This window comes from Lolium rigidum, chromosome 2 (genome assembly GCF_022539505.1).
Source record: "Lolium rigidum isolate FL_2022 chromosome 2, APGP_CSIRO_Lrig_0.1, whole genome shotgun sequence".
Classification (NCBI taxonomy): domain Eukaryota; kingdom Viridiplantae; phylum Streptophyta; class Magnoliopsida; order Poales; family Poaceae; genus Lolium; species Lolium rigidum.
Window position 1 is genome coordinate 61,792,228 of NC_061509.1, and position 16,240 is coordinate 61,808,467.

At 50.3% G+C, this 16,240-nt stretch overlaps 1 protein-coding gene across 2 annotated transcripts; it reads right to left on the reverse strand.

Moving 5' to 3' along the window:
- Nucleotides 1-6,353: 6,353 nt before the first annotated feature.
- LOC124686574 (ubiquitin-conjugating enzyme E2 22-like) lies at nt 6,354-10,731 on the reverse strand. Of its 2 annotated transcripts, none has more exons than XM_047220502.1 (7): nt 10,706-10,731; nt 8,227-8,309; nt 7,950-8,095; nt 7,623-7,700; nt 7,397-7,509; nt 7,199-7,302; nt 6,354-6,869 (listed from the first exon to the last, which is right to left on the reverse strand). In XM_047220502.1, coding segments are annotated over exons 2-7 (762 nt in total). In that variant the 5' UTR covers nt 8,229-8,309; nt 10,706-10,731; the 3' UTR covers nt 6,354-6,550. The 2 variants fall into 2 exon arrangements, with proteins under 2 accessions (XP_047076458.1, XP_047076457.1); XM_047220501.1 differs by having other exon boundaries at nt 7,950-8,094; nt 8,208-8,309.
- Nucleotides 10,732-16,240: the final 5,509 nt, after the last annotated feature.

Genomic DNA, 16,240 nt, shown 5'->3' on the forward strand with positions numbered 1-16,240 from the left:
TTTATACGGATTGCCACAAGTGCATTAACTGGTACCCGAGTTTTCGGATGAACCATCCCTATTTACCAATATCCCTATGCAATATAGAAGTCGAGAAAAATATAGTGTTTCCGTGCACTCGAAATATATGAAAAACAAAGAAATGAAGTCTGGATATTTCATCTGATTTCATCTTATTCTGCGACTCAAATAAATATAGCAAAGTTGTTTACCTAAAGCTTCGGCTTCATGAAGAAAAATGTATATCAAAATAAGATAAGATAGCAAAATAGTTTACTCGACCCGAGTTTTCGGGTTTTTCTCTTGCAGGTAAATATATAAAGGTTTGTAGACTCAACTCGACTCTGTGACTCGAGTGGAGCCTAATCCCATCGGGAGCGCTGGATTTTATTAAATCCTCTAACAGGAGTCGATAAAAAGAGGGGTTGCGCCCAGAAATATAGTCAAGTTCTTCATCGAGTAGTACAACTTGAGTCTATGCCAAAGTGCAAGCACTTACACATAGACTCGGGGGCTACTCCCATCGGGAGCGCTGCCGCACACCCGATAGAAAAAAATAATTTCGAGAATCGTCGACATCATCTACGCTACACATGATCTACGACATGGACCTCGCCTTGTATTTCTTCGACTTCAGAGATGGTTATGCTTGGAGTCTCTACGCAAGTCTTCGACTTCCTTAGACACTCGGGGGCTACTGACATGGGTATACCCTTCGGGTACCCATTATTAGTATACCTGGCTCAGCTCAGCCCAATATGGAGAAGGCCCAAACAAGGCAACCCGAAGAAGTAGTCGACTAGGACTCTTGTAAAACCCTAGGCTGGTTGCATATATAAAGCCAGCCAGGGCACCCAACAGAGAGAGAGGACAACAGATAGACAGCATAGCTCCGCCTACGGCGGCACCCTGTAAACATACATATGATCATATAGTAAATTGCTAGCAGCACGTAGGGATCCTCCACCGAGTGGACCCAAAGCTGGGTACGTCGTGTGCCTAATCTCGTTCCCGGAATCTCCATCGTCGCTCTCTCCCGAAACCCAAGTCTACAATACGTAGGCATTGCCGAGGTGATCCCTCGTCAACAAGGCCAGTGGAGAAGCACAAGAAGGATCCTAATGAAGAAGAAGGCCTCGTTTCCATTCTTGGTCGTGTAGGATCTGAGCTTGCGGCTGCCATCATCACAGCCGGTGAGAAATCTGCCCCTCAGCCACCTCTTGATGAAATCCCTGATGCACTATATGAAACTTTGTTGGGTATGGAAGGCTTTAGCGAGGCGCAAATTACTCACTATTTTGCTTTGGTTGAGAATCCTAAAAGTGCCAAAGCTTTCATGAAGATGGGACACACAGGTCAGTAGACTTGATGGCTAGGTACATCAACAAAGAGTGGAAAGATTAGATAAGGTCGAGTGATCTTATGTGTGTCGAACCTTATGTGTGTCCGAACCTTCTATGTATGTGATCTTATGTGTGGTCGAACCTTATATTCGTCGAACGAATATGTGTGTCGAAACCTTCCATGTTTGTGATCTTATGTGTGTCAAAAATTTCATTTTTGTGAGTCTTTATTACAATTATCGTAACAACTGATATATAATCGGTTGTTGTTGTGTTTTGGTTTGAATTTACTCGAAGATCTTTGCACAAATTTGAAATAACAAGGAAACTGTTTTCTCACTTTTTATGGTTCGTTCAATCAACCAAACATGAAAACTGGTTCGCACCATTTACTCAGACTCAAACAACCAAATACGAGAGTGGTTTGTTCCATTCACTCCAACCAATCACAAAACTCGGTTCGCTCCAACCAGACAACCAAACACTCAGACGAATGGGGTGGCCCGGCAAAATATGGTTGGCCACAACCTATGCAGTCTGAACCCCCAACCAAACTCATCCTAAGGGCATCTCCAACCTGGCGACCCAAACGGCCGCGCTGGGCCGTCCGTTTTGGGCCGTTTGGGTGGCCGCGCGGACTCCCGGACAACGGCATGCGTCCGCATGTCCGTTTGGGTCGCACGCTGCACCCAACGCGCGGAGGTATCGCATATTTGAAGAAAAACAAAAAAAATTAAAATGTAAATTTAAACTATATTTCATTAAGCATATGCCCTATTTTGGGAAAATTTGTACACAGCCCTAATTTGGGCAAATAACTAACAAAAGAAGCCCTCTATATGGGCTTTAAATTTAAAACAAATATAAAAAACCCTAATCTAGGGTTTGGTCGAGGACGCGGTGGCCGCCGGTGCGCCGCCTAGTCCCTGTGGCCATCGTCGCTGTCGGCGTCGACGATGTCCCCGGGCGGCGAGACACTATTGTGGCTCGACCGCGCCGGGGACTCCGGCCATGGAGACCACAGGGCCTCCTCCCAGGCGGAATGGGGGTCCGGAGCCGCCCGCTGCTCCGCCGCGGCAGCATGGAGCTGCGCCTCCCTTTCCTGCTAGGCGAGGCGCATGGCCTGCTGGCGCCTCCCCTCCTCCGCGCGGCGCCTGGCCTCCTAGCGCTGCTCCTCCTCCGCGCGGCGCCTGGCCTCCAGGCGCTGCTCCTCCTCGCGGCGGAGCCTGGCCTCCTCGCGCCGCCGCGTCGCTTCCTCCTCCCGGCGGGCCTGGGCGAACAACTCCCAGGCCTCGGCGTCCTCGACCGCCTGCCGGGCCTCCTCCTCCATCGCGGAGGTGCAAATGGCCGCTTGGAGTTGCAGCCACTTCGCTTCCTCCTCCGCCGCTGAGATGATGAGGGCGGCGCGGAGGTCGGGGTCCTCTTCGGAGGACTCCGGCTTGGGCTGCAGCAGCAGCGGCGCCGGTTGCGCCAATGCTGCGTCGCTGGGGGCGGCCTCTCCGATGTGGAGGCCGCCGCGGTTTCCTCCGGCGGCTGCTGCTGGCCTCCCCGTTGTTGGCTCCGGGAGCGAACCGTCGCTTCGGGGCCATGGCGGCGGTTGCGCTCGGGGAGTGTGCACTCGAGTGGGGAGTGGACTGGAGGGACAGATCCCTCCAGTCCACATTTAATAAGTCTCCCCGGTCACCGACAGGTGGGCCCAAGGGAGACGAGCAGGCCAGCAGCCGAACGCGACCGGACGCGCATCCGCGGCCACGCAAAACTGGCCCAGATTTAGGCCGGGTTTGCGTCGTTCCGGATCGCGGCCATCCGCATTTGCGGTGCGTCGCCGCGTTGGGTCGCGTATTTGTCCGGCTGCGCGAGCGCGGGATGGATCGCCGCGTTGGAGATGCTCTAAGTAGGAAGCCCAAAGTTGCAATAGTCAACCTATTCCAACAAAATCGACCCAGCGGACTACTATTTGAACGTGCATTCTCCAGTTAAACCCCTAAAACCAAAGGTTGAACTCAGTGGTGGACCCAAGCGTCTCTAAGCCTGGATGCGCACCCATACTTTCAGCCAGCGACGCAGCTTATTTTCATGAAAATATGATGAAAATTTAATCGAATTTACATTGTGCCCATACTTGATAAAAGTTATGTGTCTGCCACTGTTTGTACTCCCTCCGTTCCAAAAAAAAAGTACTCAACTTTATATAGATATAAAGGTATATAAATATATTTTAATTATAAATATCAGAGTACATGATCGATAGTGGCAGTAGCTAGCACTGAGGAACTCTGCCTTGGCCGTCAAGCGCCGGTTGCTTTCATCATCTTTCGCGGCGTCAAGAGCCTAATAAAACAATGATTCTGAACGAGACATCCGTGTCATGTCGCCGTCTTTTGCCCAGCAAAAGATATTCGGGTCATATAGAAACAACATGATGTCGTGGACAACATACGCACTTGAAAATGAGACATGTAGGCGATCCTTATCTTGAGACCAACGGGAGGTCCAGTCAGACGAGCTACACAATTGATTGGCAACCGAGAGCTATCGTATCACATCTCACACGTGCGCTTCAGGCCAATATTCCGGAGTGGTCTGTGTTTTGTGGTAACACATGGCGGACCTTGAAAGGAAAATGGTTAGAGCATCTCCAGTCGCGTTCCCCAAACCGCCCCCCAAACCGCGCCGGATTGAGCGTTTGGGGGACGTGTTTCGTTCGTGCTGCGTATGGGGGACGTCGCTCCCGCTTGCGTCCCCCAAACAAAATTTCGCAAATTTTAAACTTAACTAGATTCGATTAGATTCGTCCAAACTTACATAGATTCGAACGAAATTTGACTAACTTTAAAACTAAACCTAATCTAGAACCACTTGCGGCGGCCGGAGGCGTCGTAGTACCGCTCGGAAGTTGTACATCTCGTCGGTGACGACCTCCCGCTTAACGCGCTCGTCGACGGGCTCGTCCACGGGCTCGTCCTTCACCAAGCCGCTTGGTCCTGCCTCGCCGTCGTCGGCGAGGTCCACCGCCGGCTTGCCGGAGTCGCGGATGGACATGGCGATCGCCGCGTCCGAGTTGCCCTCCGGGCGTCCTTGTCGTCCATGGACGCCAAGAACGCCGCCCGCAGCCCTCGGGCGAGTCCTCGGGGCCGTCGCCGGCTGGCGATGAGCCGCTGCTGCCGCTCGTACTCCGCCGGCCAGCCGCCGCCCGCGACGCTTCCTCCGGCTCCTCCTTCACCTCCGGCCGGGATGAGCGAGGCGCCGCCGCGCCTCCCTTGCCGCCGCCCGTCGCCGCTACCGCCACGCCTCGTGTTGACGGGCGTCGCCGGCTCCTCCTTGACCTCCCGTTTGGGAACGGTGTACGGCGCCGACCGGTACGACGAGGACGGCGTCGATCGCGCCGGCCCCGAGGAAGAAGAGTGCGAGGAGGGACGAGTACGTCGTCCTCCTCGGCTGCCATTGAGGAGACGGCGGCGGCGACGACGGCATCTCCGGCCTTGGAGCGCCGTTGCGGAGGCCGCGGATGACGTTCTCGAGGGTGCGCCCGAACGCCCCGGAACCGTGGCGCGGCCTTCCCCGTTCCAGCCGTTGGGCCCGCCGATGAGGCCGGTGGTGCTCGTGCATCTCGACGTCGTACTTGGCCTTGAAGTACGTGACCCACCGGTCGTCGTTGTCCTTGGCCGCCCATGTCGGATCCGCCCGCTCCTCGGCGGTGAGTTGAGCCCGACGGGCCTTGATGGCGTCCCACCATTGCTCGCGTGTCCGGCTTCGGCGGCGGCGGGATGCCAATGCCGTTCACGGTCATCTTCCGGCCGCCCGGCCTTGGCGAGCCCGCATGTCCGGCGGGACCGGATACCGGGCGTGGTGCGGCCGCCCACGCCTCCGCCACGGTGAGGCCGCCGCGGCCGAAGCCGTTCGCCGCGGCGATCTTGCGGGAGGACGAGCTCGACATTTTTTGAGCGGCGAGGAGAGGATCCGGGAAGCGAGGCGGCGGCGACGAGAAGGATTATGATGAGCGGCGATAACCGGAGGGCGTCTTAAAACGACGGCGGCAGCCGGGTGGTTGCACGCAATAACTCCGGCGCGGACGGCCACGCGGCCATGCACGACGAGACGCGTCCCTCGCGTCGCTCGGGAAAACAGGGACGCCATTAACGTCGCTTGACCAAAGGTAGGCGACGGGGTTTTAGCCTTCCGTGCCGCTGACGCGTCGGGCCCGCGTCGGTTGGCCTCGCGTTTCGTTGTGTCCGGCGTCCCCGGAGCGTCCCCTGTGGGACGGGGACGGGCTCGGGGCGCCGGACACCGTATCGGGGCGCGCCGGACAAAAATGGGCTTTCGGGGATGCGGCTGGAACGCTTTTTTTGTCCGGCGCGCCCCAAATCGCTTTGGGGGACGGTTTGGGGGACGCGACTGGAGATGCTCTTATGTCTAGGACAGACAAATCAATACACAGTGCGTCCAGTGACCGATTGAAGTCGAAAATATTGTTGAAGCCAGACCAACATATGACCTCCGTCTATTTTATACGACACCCCCAATATTTTGGTTTAGTGAAGAACATTGTAACACTTATTGCTTAGTGATTTAGGCACATTTGGCCCCCTAGTAAAGTTTACACCATCTTGCCGTTGCAGTCTAGACAAGCGAAGTATACAACGTGGCAACTGATGATAATTATTTCGTTTTTTAGTGGTGATGATAAATATTTGATGTCACTGGGCCAGAGCTGATTATTACCCTGAAGAACTGACGAGATGAGGTGGGCCAAGAATTTATCACAAAACATCCCTCACAGATTCCATCAGATTGACCCTATCATGCTTTGTCTAGTCTGCTTTATGCAATTTGAGGTGGGCCAAATAAGTCACCCCACATTATTATTCATCAATGATGAGTCAGGAAGCACTGAGAAGTGAGAACTAACCAGGAGTAAACACAACACAACGTCAACTTCTCAATCTGTGAACTGTTCAAAACAGAAAATCCTCGACATGTGAATAGTTAGTTTGAAATGAACTCAAAACAGAAGAAAAACCAGTGGATTTTTGCTCAATAGAACGAATTAATTGAATAGAGAAGGCATGCCTTCTTTGGGACAATTGTCATTACAGAGTTGATGCAAGATATACAGAACAGTTTACCAGAGTCCTCATGTTGTCACCAGAAGCCCAATATTCACTCTCATCATCTACATCTGGCACTTTTATCCCCCTATGTTTTGCTTACAATCGCTTCAAGCTCTTCTTCCTCGCATCCACCTTCTTCTTATCGACTGGCGCTTTTGTGGCAACAGGTCCTTCCTTCTTGGGCAATGCTGCAGATGTACCAACAGCGGGCTCGGCAGGAGCATTCTGATCCTGTGAGTTTGAACCGAGCACTTTGGTGGCAGCAGCTGTAGCACATAATGTCGTGGGTGCCGATGGTGCAGTTTCGCCGAGATTTGTGCTTGACTGATCCACGTTTACAGCTGTGGTTGACTCGGAGATACTTCCACTCTTGGGCTTACTCTTGGGTTTGAGGGCATGAATGCTGGTGTATAACCTGCATATGGCGCGTGTAGACAATTAGGTAGTGCTCTGAATTGTCAAAATCTACAGCTATGGTATCTCCAAAAAAGAACATAACATTTAGCTTAATACTCCAGATTTTGCAGCACTATAGTATAATCGACGCTGGACAGGCATAATACTCTAAATTTTGGAGCACTATAGTACAACAGACGCCTAGGTGGATGCAATACTCTAATTTTTACCAAGGAATGAGAAAAAAATGACTCCCACATATAGTGCAGGCAGGTAGGTAGGATGTCTTCTAGGTGTCCCTAGTCTATATTGACACAGTGATACTCAATGAAAAGTCAAAAAGGTAACCTTGCATGCCGTGCATAGTCCTCATAGTTTTCAAGTAACATCTTTCCAGCCTGCTCATTGAGCGCAGATTCTGGGAATGGTTCAATCAGTAGGCATCTCACCACCTATCAGACGAATAAAAAGAAGCTGAAAGTCATTAATCAATAGTTACACCTGATGTATGCACTAGGGCCAAGCAATGATGCAGCATGCACTAACCAGTAGAACATGCCGTAATCCATGAGTAGGATTCCAGTCCTTTTTCAACGTGTTAACACAGATTTCACCTCTGCTTGATATATTTGGATGGAAAATTTTGGTCACGAAAAATCCTAAGAAGTGAAAGACAGGTCAATATTTGTTTTACGAAACAATCAAATAGAGGACAAAACACAATTACTCAGGCTTTGGATGAGCACAAAAGATACACAAAAGATAGTCAGACCTTTTGGTGGAGATTGAGGGAAGTCACAGGACAAGACTAGCTTCATCCGGAAAATCCCGTTCTCGTACGGAGTACCGCCTGCGAATCATTTCAAGATCCAAATTTCAGAAATTAACATAATAAAGAAGCACATATTGTACAAACTCAGAATATGACATATACTTCTGAAAATAGACACACTTTCAGTATCTAATTATGAACACAAGCAACATATGAAAATCACGTAAAAAGTTAAAAATAAATGCAATTGGAGGGGAACAAGCATTAGAGGAAACACATAAAAAATGTAGTGTTTTTCAATATCAAAACCTCTTAAGTGAACCTTACCAGGTCCCTCTATGTCTGCAGAAATACTCGTGAAGTCGTCGTCATTCACAATCACTCTGATCCCTTCTGGAGGCGATTGGTCAAGATTCTTCAATTCTTTAGCCAATTGCCTAATGACATTTGGTGGGAGGTTTTCATTGGTTGCCTTCATGAAAATGAACACTCGACATTAAAATCATGTGAAGAGCACATCATCATAGCAGAATTTTGTCATCAACATCAAACGTTTTGCCACGAAAAATGAACTGTAATAATCACCATGGAAGGAAGGCAGCAAATAGCTTTATTCTAGCTTCGTCAGCAACTTTGGTGAGGATATCCTTCCACAATAGTGATAAACTTCCTGATAACAGATGCAGCCTACAGAAAACAGCAATTAACATCATGATTGGGTAGAAGCCGCAAAGAGATGACCATAATAGCATAATTTATAAAATGTCTTGAGTACATGATTTTCAGTTTTAGAATAGAAGATATTATGAACAACAAATCTTATACTTAATTACACACATGGTTTCTGCAATACATCTCTCGGATTCTCAGGCACACAATTAAGTGACTGAAAGATGGAAGGGTGCAAGTGGGTGGTTCTACATGTGAACATAAGGGATACTATTTTTTCTAAGAATTTTGGGAGAAAAAGTTATAACAGCTCCTTTTGTTAGTTACCTTAGTTACATTTGGTGATTAACACGAATTTTTCTCCTCTTCGCAAAAAATATGGCTAGTTTCACTACATGTGTTTCTATCTTTCGAACACATCTGTTTTCATTTGTTTAGAGTATTAACATAGCTTGTTTCATGGCAACTCGCTAGCAGCTTTACCACTATTATCTTTTCCTAAATGGACTAGGAAATTGAGCATCTACTGTTGGGGCTTGAAGAAACATACAAAACAAATTGCGCAGACAAAATAGTTCTAGAGGACTCAAATCCTATGCATATAAGGCTAGACTCCGCTCATAGTATCGGATGTGAATTCTTTGATTTTAGTTACTTCCTAATGAACACATGCCTCCCCCTGATAGCTCGGCGATTGGTAGTGGTGTTGCAGCTCTAGGCCATTCTTGTTGGTGGTTGGGTCATCGTATCGGATGTGAATTGTTTGATTTTAGTAACTTCCTAACGAACACATGCCTCCCCCTGGATCGGCGATTGGTAGTGGTGTTGCAGCTCTAGGCCATTCTTGTTGGTGGTTGGGTTTCTTTCGAGGTGAAAGCCGTGCTCGGCGTCAGCCCTGGTCGTTGTTTCGCTCCCTAGAGGTGTTTTTGTGGATACCTCTCCCTCATAATTTGGTGCCTCCAGATGAAAATCTATATCCTTGATCGAGCAAAGGTGACGCTCTCTCCTTGCGGCGTCGCTTTGGAGTCCGGTTCTACAACGTTGCTTCAGGCCTGCATCTGGGTCTCAAGTCGCATTGTTGATGGTAATACATTCGTGAAGTCATCCTTGTGATGGAGTCTCGGCTAGGGTTGCCCTAAACCAATGATGCCCTGTGTTGTTTCGTCATCTAAAGGCATGGAGTTCAAGCTACGGAGACCCTTTCTAGACTTCAGATTAGCTTGAAGCTCCAGTTTCATTTCATTCTTTGTGGGTGTCTTTCTTTTCTTTGCCATGTGCTTGCATTGTAAGCTGATATCCTCAGCATGGTGATGTGTGTGACCGTTAATGGCTTTATTAATTTAAAGTCGGGCGAAAGCCTTTTATTTTATCTAAACAAACTAACACATGCCTGATTGGTAATGCCACACATGTTATGCCAGTAGCACTTTCCAATCCAGACACGCATAGAACCTAAAACCTATAGGATTATTTTTCCTAACACATGCCTGATTGGTAATGCCACACATGTCATGCCAGTAGCACTTTCCAATCCAGACACGCATAGAACCTAAAACCTGTAGGATTATTTTTCCAAACTTACACATCCAAGACGGTAAGGGATTGAGGGAAGGGGAACCAACATAGTAATAAACCTAACAGTTCAATGTGACAGAGTGACAAAAGCGCGCAATAGGAAGAAATTAAATCACAATTCCGTAGGTAAACCTAACAGAAACATCCCAAACGACTGGCCATTTGGTCCTATTCTTGCAGGAGATGACTACTTGCACCCAAAACTAATTAGAATACATACACCCTTAACCCAGTTTTTCTTCCATGGATACATAAACCTTAACCCAGTCCACCCTCCATGGATGCATACCATCTAAAGATCAGGATTAGAGTTCCCCACCAAAACCATCAACTCCCCCCAACCTCTTGGTTTCTGAACATCGTGTCTACACCTAACACATCCAACTCAGATGAACGAACCATGAAGCAAGCATTTCCAGATCCCAGCCCTCTGTCTCTCTTCCGGAGAAACCATCACCGGAGCAGATCAGCTCAACTTCTCACAGACTGCTATCTCCTACAATGTGAGTCTAAGTATGCGTCTAATTACATACAGTAATGCCGAGCCGATCGAGGACAGTACCGCGAGTTCCCCCCTAGAAATCTCGCACCACCCGGACCTCACTTGACAGAACGGGCAAACCCCGCCACTCGCCTGCTCATTCCTACCCAATTCGCGAAACAATCCAAAATCGCCACTCGCCCAGACTCGAAAACCTCCCAAATTCGCTAGTCCTACCCCACGGATCGAACTAAACTATCAGATCACGAGCAGGCGCCGCGAGAACCGCGGAATGGCCCGGAGCAAATCGGCTCGAACCGCAGGGAGAGATGAATCGGGGGAGGGATCGGCGAGTTACCAGAGGGGACGCGGCCAATCTGGGGGGCGGCGTCGGATCGTGCCCAATGATTGAGGGCTCGTGGAATTTTGGGGGAAAGCAAAAAAGCGAGAGGAGGGAGAGCCGAATGGGATGGGTGACGTGGCTGTCGACCGAGCCACGGAGGGGCTGGTACTTGTAGGGCGTGAGCGGGAGGGAGGAGCGTGCGAGCGCGTGAACGGTCGGAAAGTGTGTAGCCGTTGGAGCCGCGCCGCGCCACGGGGCGATTTACACAAAAATAACCCAAAAGTGGAAGAAAAGCACAGACTGACCCTCCGGCGAAACTATTTCACCAATCTAACCCTTTGCGTGGCGCGCCCTCCGGGCGCCACACATGCCCATGTGGCTCCCCTCGCCGGCGCCAGCCGACCCGCCCGACGTGGCTCCATCGACGCCGAGCTGGCGCGCCCATCCGACGTGGCGGCATGTGTGGCGCCCTCCCAACGGCGCCACACATGCACTTGTAATCCCCCAAAACATACCGTAAGACAATTCCTCCGGGACTTAGCCGTTTTGCGAGGCTCGATGTGTGGCGCCGATGCCACGGCGCCACACTAGCATGTGTGGCGCCGATGCCACGGGCGCCACACATCCACTTAAGTGTGGCGCCCGCGCCCGCCCCAGACCCGACCATCTTCTTCTCCGTTTCTTCTCCTCTCTCCCTCTCTCCCCAAGGCGGCCGGCGGTTCCTCCTCCTCCCTCTCTCTCCCCCAACAAATCGGCCACAAATTCATCGGATCCGACCGGCCAATCTCTTCCCATCCATTCCTCAAGGTAATCCCCTTCGAATCCCTCACATTCATCCACTAATTTCATAGATCTTGCTAGATTTACACATGAACCCTAGACATGGAAACTAGATTTGAAATGGCTATGTATGTGTTGAATGTGTATGTGTAGGAACCCTAGATATGTAGGAACCCTAGATATGTAGGAACCCTAGATATATAGGAACCCTAGATGTGTTGAATGAAATTTTACATGTATGTGTTGAAATCCTTATGTATGTATGTGGTGAAAGGCAAAATTGGAGCTTAGCAAATGCATTCTATTGTCTTACATATGTCTATTATGTGCCTAGGAATGGTATGTCTTACGAAATTCATATGTGTGATGTATTTGGATATGAACTCTCATGTATGTGTGATGTATATGTGATTCGAAAGTTAGATATATTCTCATGTATTCTTGATGGAATAACTCATATTTGTTAGGAATGTATGTGTGATGGCTTATTTGGATATATTCTCATGTATGTGTTGCTCATATTTGGTATGAATGGCTCATAATATGTTGTATGTGTTGCTCATACATGTAGGATGGTGTGGCTTCTGGATGAAGAGTACGACAGGGAGCACCGGGCTGTTCATATGATCGGAGAGGGGAACGGATCTTCACCCTTTGAAGATTCGTTACCATGGCACACCGGATATACCTTATGACGAGAGGTACACGGAGTTCATCCGGCCTACCGGTCTTATGCCGTTCATATCCCTTGTAAGCCGTGGGGGCCACACATGAACCCCTCGGCACTCACCGCCCTTGTCGACCGGTGGAGGCCGGAGACTCACACCTTCCACTTGAGGGCCGGCGAGATGGCCCCTACTCGCGCAGATGTTTCCATGATCCTTGCACTACCTATTCGTGGCGAGCCACCGTGTATGAACACAGCCTTCGATGGGTGGCGCCAGCAGATGGTGGGGCTTATTGGCGGTGGCTCCTCCGCCGCCGAGAAAATCCAAAGGAGAGAGTTCCCGCCGGCGCGTCTTTCACTTGGATCGAACTAACTTTGCGAATGCCCCATAGAGGCCGACGAGGACACTCTGAGGACGTACGCCCGCGTGTACTTATGGTACATGATTTCCGTGACTCTCTTTCCCGACAGTGGGGGTAAGCCGGCCCATTGGTGTTGGCCGAAGGCGCTTACGGTGTTGGACGCCCGGTGGAGTTGGGGAACAGCGGCACTTGCCTACCTCTACCGGCAGGTGATGATTTGTTCTATGTACTATTTTCCTATAGTAGTGCGCTACACAAAGTAGTAACCAAATATCTTATGTACGCAGTTGGACGAAGCTTGTCGCAGGATCGGGAGCAAGACTTGTCGCAGGATCGGGAGCAAGACTGGGAGCGGCGGTATTGGTGGATGCATGCTCCTACTTTCCGTATGGAGCTGGGACCGCCTATCGGTTGGGCGTCCTGGGGTACTCAACGAGACGCCATGGCCTCATTTCCCTCACTTTCCTCGATCGGGAGCCCACTTGGGCATACCTTTGGGACAATGTCTCGGAGATGACGAGCGATCCAATGGTCATGTACTGGGCAGTACACTGCGGAGTTGGACACTCTTACCGCTGAGCAGTGTAACCGATCACCGCGGAGTTGCAATCCTAGTTTTGATTGATTCTACCGGCATCTACTAAATAATTGTATGCTGCGAGTGGAATGGGAGCCATATGGTACCTACTACCGTATTGGCGCGGCGATGACCGACCTAAACCCCAAGTGCACGGAGGAGGCGCGGTTCCGGCGTATGCGCTGCCCACTCATATGCATGTGGCTTGTTGAACACCACCAGCCGCAAAGAGTGATGAGACAAGTTTGGGCCGTATCGGGAGTGCCCACCAACGTGGCAAGACACGGACAAGGCGCTTCACGGTGTAAACTTCGGAATCATGCGATGGAAGATTCTTGATAGAAGAGGTACAAACTAACTTGTTGATTCTTGCGGGCTTGATAGGCAGCGGCAGAGGAAGATCACAAATTGGCCAGTCCATCATAGCGGCCACATCACAGCCGTTCCAACACCGCTTGGAAGCGGCACGGAATGCTGGCCCCGAGCGGATTGTGCCTCACGACTTCACCGCTTTCAACAACTACCTCGAGTGGTTCCATCGGAACACGCGTATCGAGTTAGTGAAGCGCGCGTATCGTGAAGAGATCTTGGACGACCCCATCCGAGCTTCGATGAGGTTGGGCAAAGCCAGCACGACACTTTTGCTCGCAGAGGGAGATCGACTTCTATTGCTTCCGAGCTGAACTTCGTGGTAATGGATTCTCTCACTAACTAGTACATCATCTAGATTGCCATGTGCTCGCTTAAATTGTGTATGCTATGTTTGTCACAGCGGGAGGAGATCCGTAAAACAGCCGAGGAGTGCGAGGTTGTGTGGGAGCAAGAGCCACACAGATGAAAAGCCTGTCGGACCGTTGCGGAATTTCGTTAAGGTATGATCAGCAACTTTGAATGTACGCAATTATGTGCTGGTGGCTTTGTAACCGTGAGTTCCATGACGCAGAACACTGCACGAAAGATGCGGCGGTTAGCGAACTTGCTAGGTTGCCGCGAAGGCGAAATCCCTACATCCTCCTCTTCGAAGAACATGTATGGACTATTTTGTTGCTGCGAAACATGTTCTTACTAATTTCAACTTTTGTAATCTCATGTGTTCATGTTTGTGCAGATTCCTCCCGAGGACGACCTAATTCCGAGTCAAGGCGTACTTCCGAAGCGTACCTCCAAGCAACGGTCAGCTTACCGCTTGAAGCCAAGGGGCAAGGCTCCAAACCGGTACACTCCGGAAGATTATGTCAACCGAGGAAAGAAGGTTGTCACTGATGACGGGCCGCCGCGGAGATCAGCTATGTCGAGGATGAGGAACGACGAGCCGTTCTCTTCAGAGGAGGAGGACGAGGAGGAGGAGGAGGAGGAGCAGGAGCAGCAGCAGGAGCAGCAGCAGGAGCAAGCAGCAGGAGCAGCAGCAGCGAGAGCAAGCAGCAGGAGCAGCCAAGGCAGCGGACGAAGAGGATGGCCGTCCGGAAGCAGCCCACGAGGACGGCACGTCGAGGACGCAACTAGGATGTGCTACGTGTTGTTGTGAACTCTATATTCATAAGTATCGATTTGTGAACCCTATGTCATTTCGAACCATGGTCTGTAATGCTACTTGTTGTTTGAATCTACGTGCTACAATGTGACCTATGAAGTGTTATATGTGTATGTCATGAAATTGCTACTTGTTGTGTCCAATGTTGTACTCAGTAATCGTTGGAGTTTGGTAGGATTTTTCGGGTTTTTAACAAAAGTCAGTGTGTGGCGCCCTCCACTCTGGCGCCACAAGTGCTAGTGTGGCGCCCCTGGCATCGGCGCCACACATGCCAACCTATATGAACTATTGGGTCGAAAACATCCAGGGGCTTCGGACGATAAGTCCTTAGCCGTTCTCGCGAGCCTCTATGTGTGGCGCCCGTGGCATCGGCGCCACACATGCTAGTGTGGCGCCCGTGGCATCGGCGCCACACATCGAGCCTCGCAAAACGGCTAAGTCCCGGAGGAATTGTCTTACGGTATGTTTTGGGGATTACAAGTGCATGTGTGGCGCCGTTGGGAGGGGCGCCACACATGTCGCCACGTCGGATGGGCGCACCGCGCTCAGCGTCGATGGAGCCACGTCGGCTGGGTCGGTGGCGCCGGCAGGAGGGAGCCACATGGGCATGTGTGGCGCCCCTGGGAGGGGCGCCACACAAAAGGGTTAGATTGGTGAAATAGTTTCGCCGGAGGGTTAGTCTGTGCTTTTCTTCCACTTTTGGGTTATTTTTGTGTAAATCGCCGCGCCACGGCGGCGCCAGCAAGGCGATGAGCCTGGTTTTTGAAATTTATGGCAGCTGCGGCCAGCGACCGGGATCGAGATGTGGGTGTGATCGGGATCGCTGATTGGAGGTGGACCACCGGTTCTTGGTGGCAAGAAGACGAACGGGAAGGATGAACGAATGATGAGAGCGGCGCCGGTTCTGGATTAGTGAGATCATTTGCAACTCGATGTGGATCGGGGGTGCTAAAATTCTCGAGAAAATACACTAAAGTCCGCAAACCGATCATGTGATAAACAATAAAACAATTCCCGTGATCTTTTGAACCATAATAATCTGATAAGCACGGTCTCGGATAAAACCTTAAACTTTTCGGTGAGCATCCTAACTTTCTAATCCTACTATTTTCGCTTGTCGGGTCCTAAAATACTGATCAGGAAATGATGATGCGGGGTCTAACATGAACACAACTCCCAATGCCGGTTGCATCTTTCCTCTTATGTACACATGGGAGGGGGTAAGAAAAAGGAAGAGATTAGGCAGAATGCTGGTGAGAAACTCAGCTCGCTAGAGCCACAAAGGTGGAGGATGTCGAGTGGTAGCAAGGATGAATCGAGGGAGCCTAGCGGTGGGCTTGGACGCCGCCGTGAAACCGCGTGTTTGCGAAATCGAGCGGTTGGAGATGAAATAGAATTTCTACTTCGGGTGTTGATTTTAGGGATTACGAATCTAGGATTCAATTCATACCACCGCTCTAAGATCAAGGTTTAATAAACTTTAAAGTAGTAGACTTTGCTCATATGAAAAGGATTCGATGCGAGTTGGCCTTGTCGTTGGACCAGACACTCCGCAACAAAATTTAAGGTCCAAGGTTTGACCCATACCTACTCTCATATGATAATGAGTGAACCTATAGGTGCAAGTTACTAT

Bases quoted from the DNA above. Each gene is read 5' to 3' on its own strand.
- LOC124686574 (XM_047220502.1), bottom strand. The intron at 7,701-7,949 runs GTAAGGTTCACT...AATGATTCGCAG, and splicing joins TGCAGACATAGAGGGACCTG to GCGGTACTCCGTACGAGAAC. The intron at 7,303-7,396 runs GTTAGTGCATGC...TTCGTCTGATAG, and splicing joins GATTACGGCATGTTCTACTG to GTGGTGAGATGCCTACTGAT.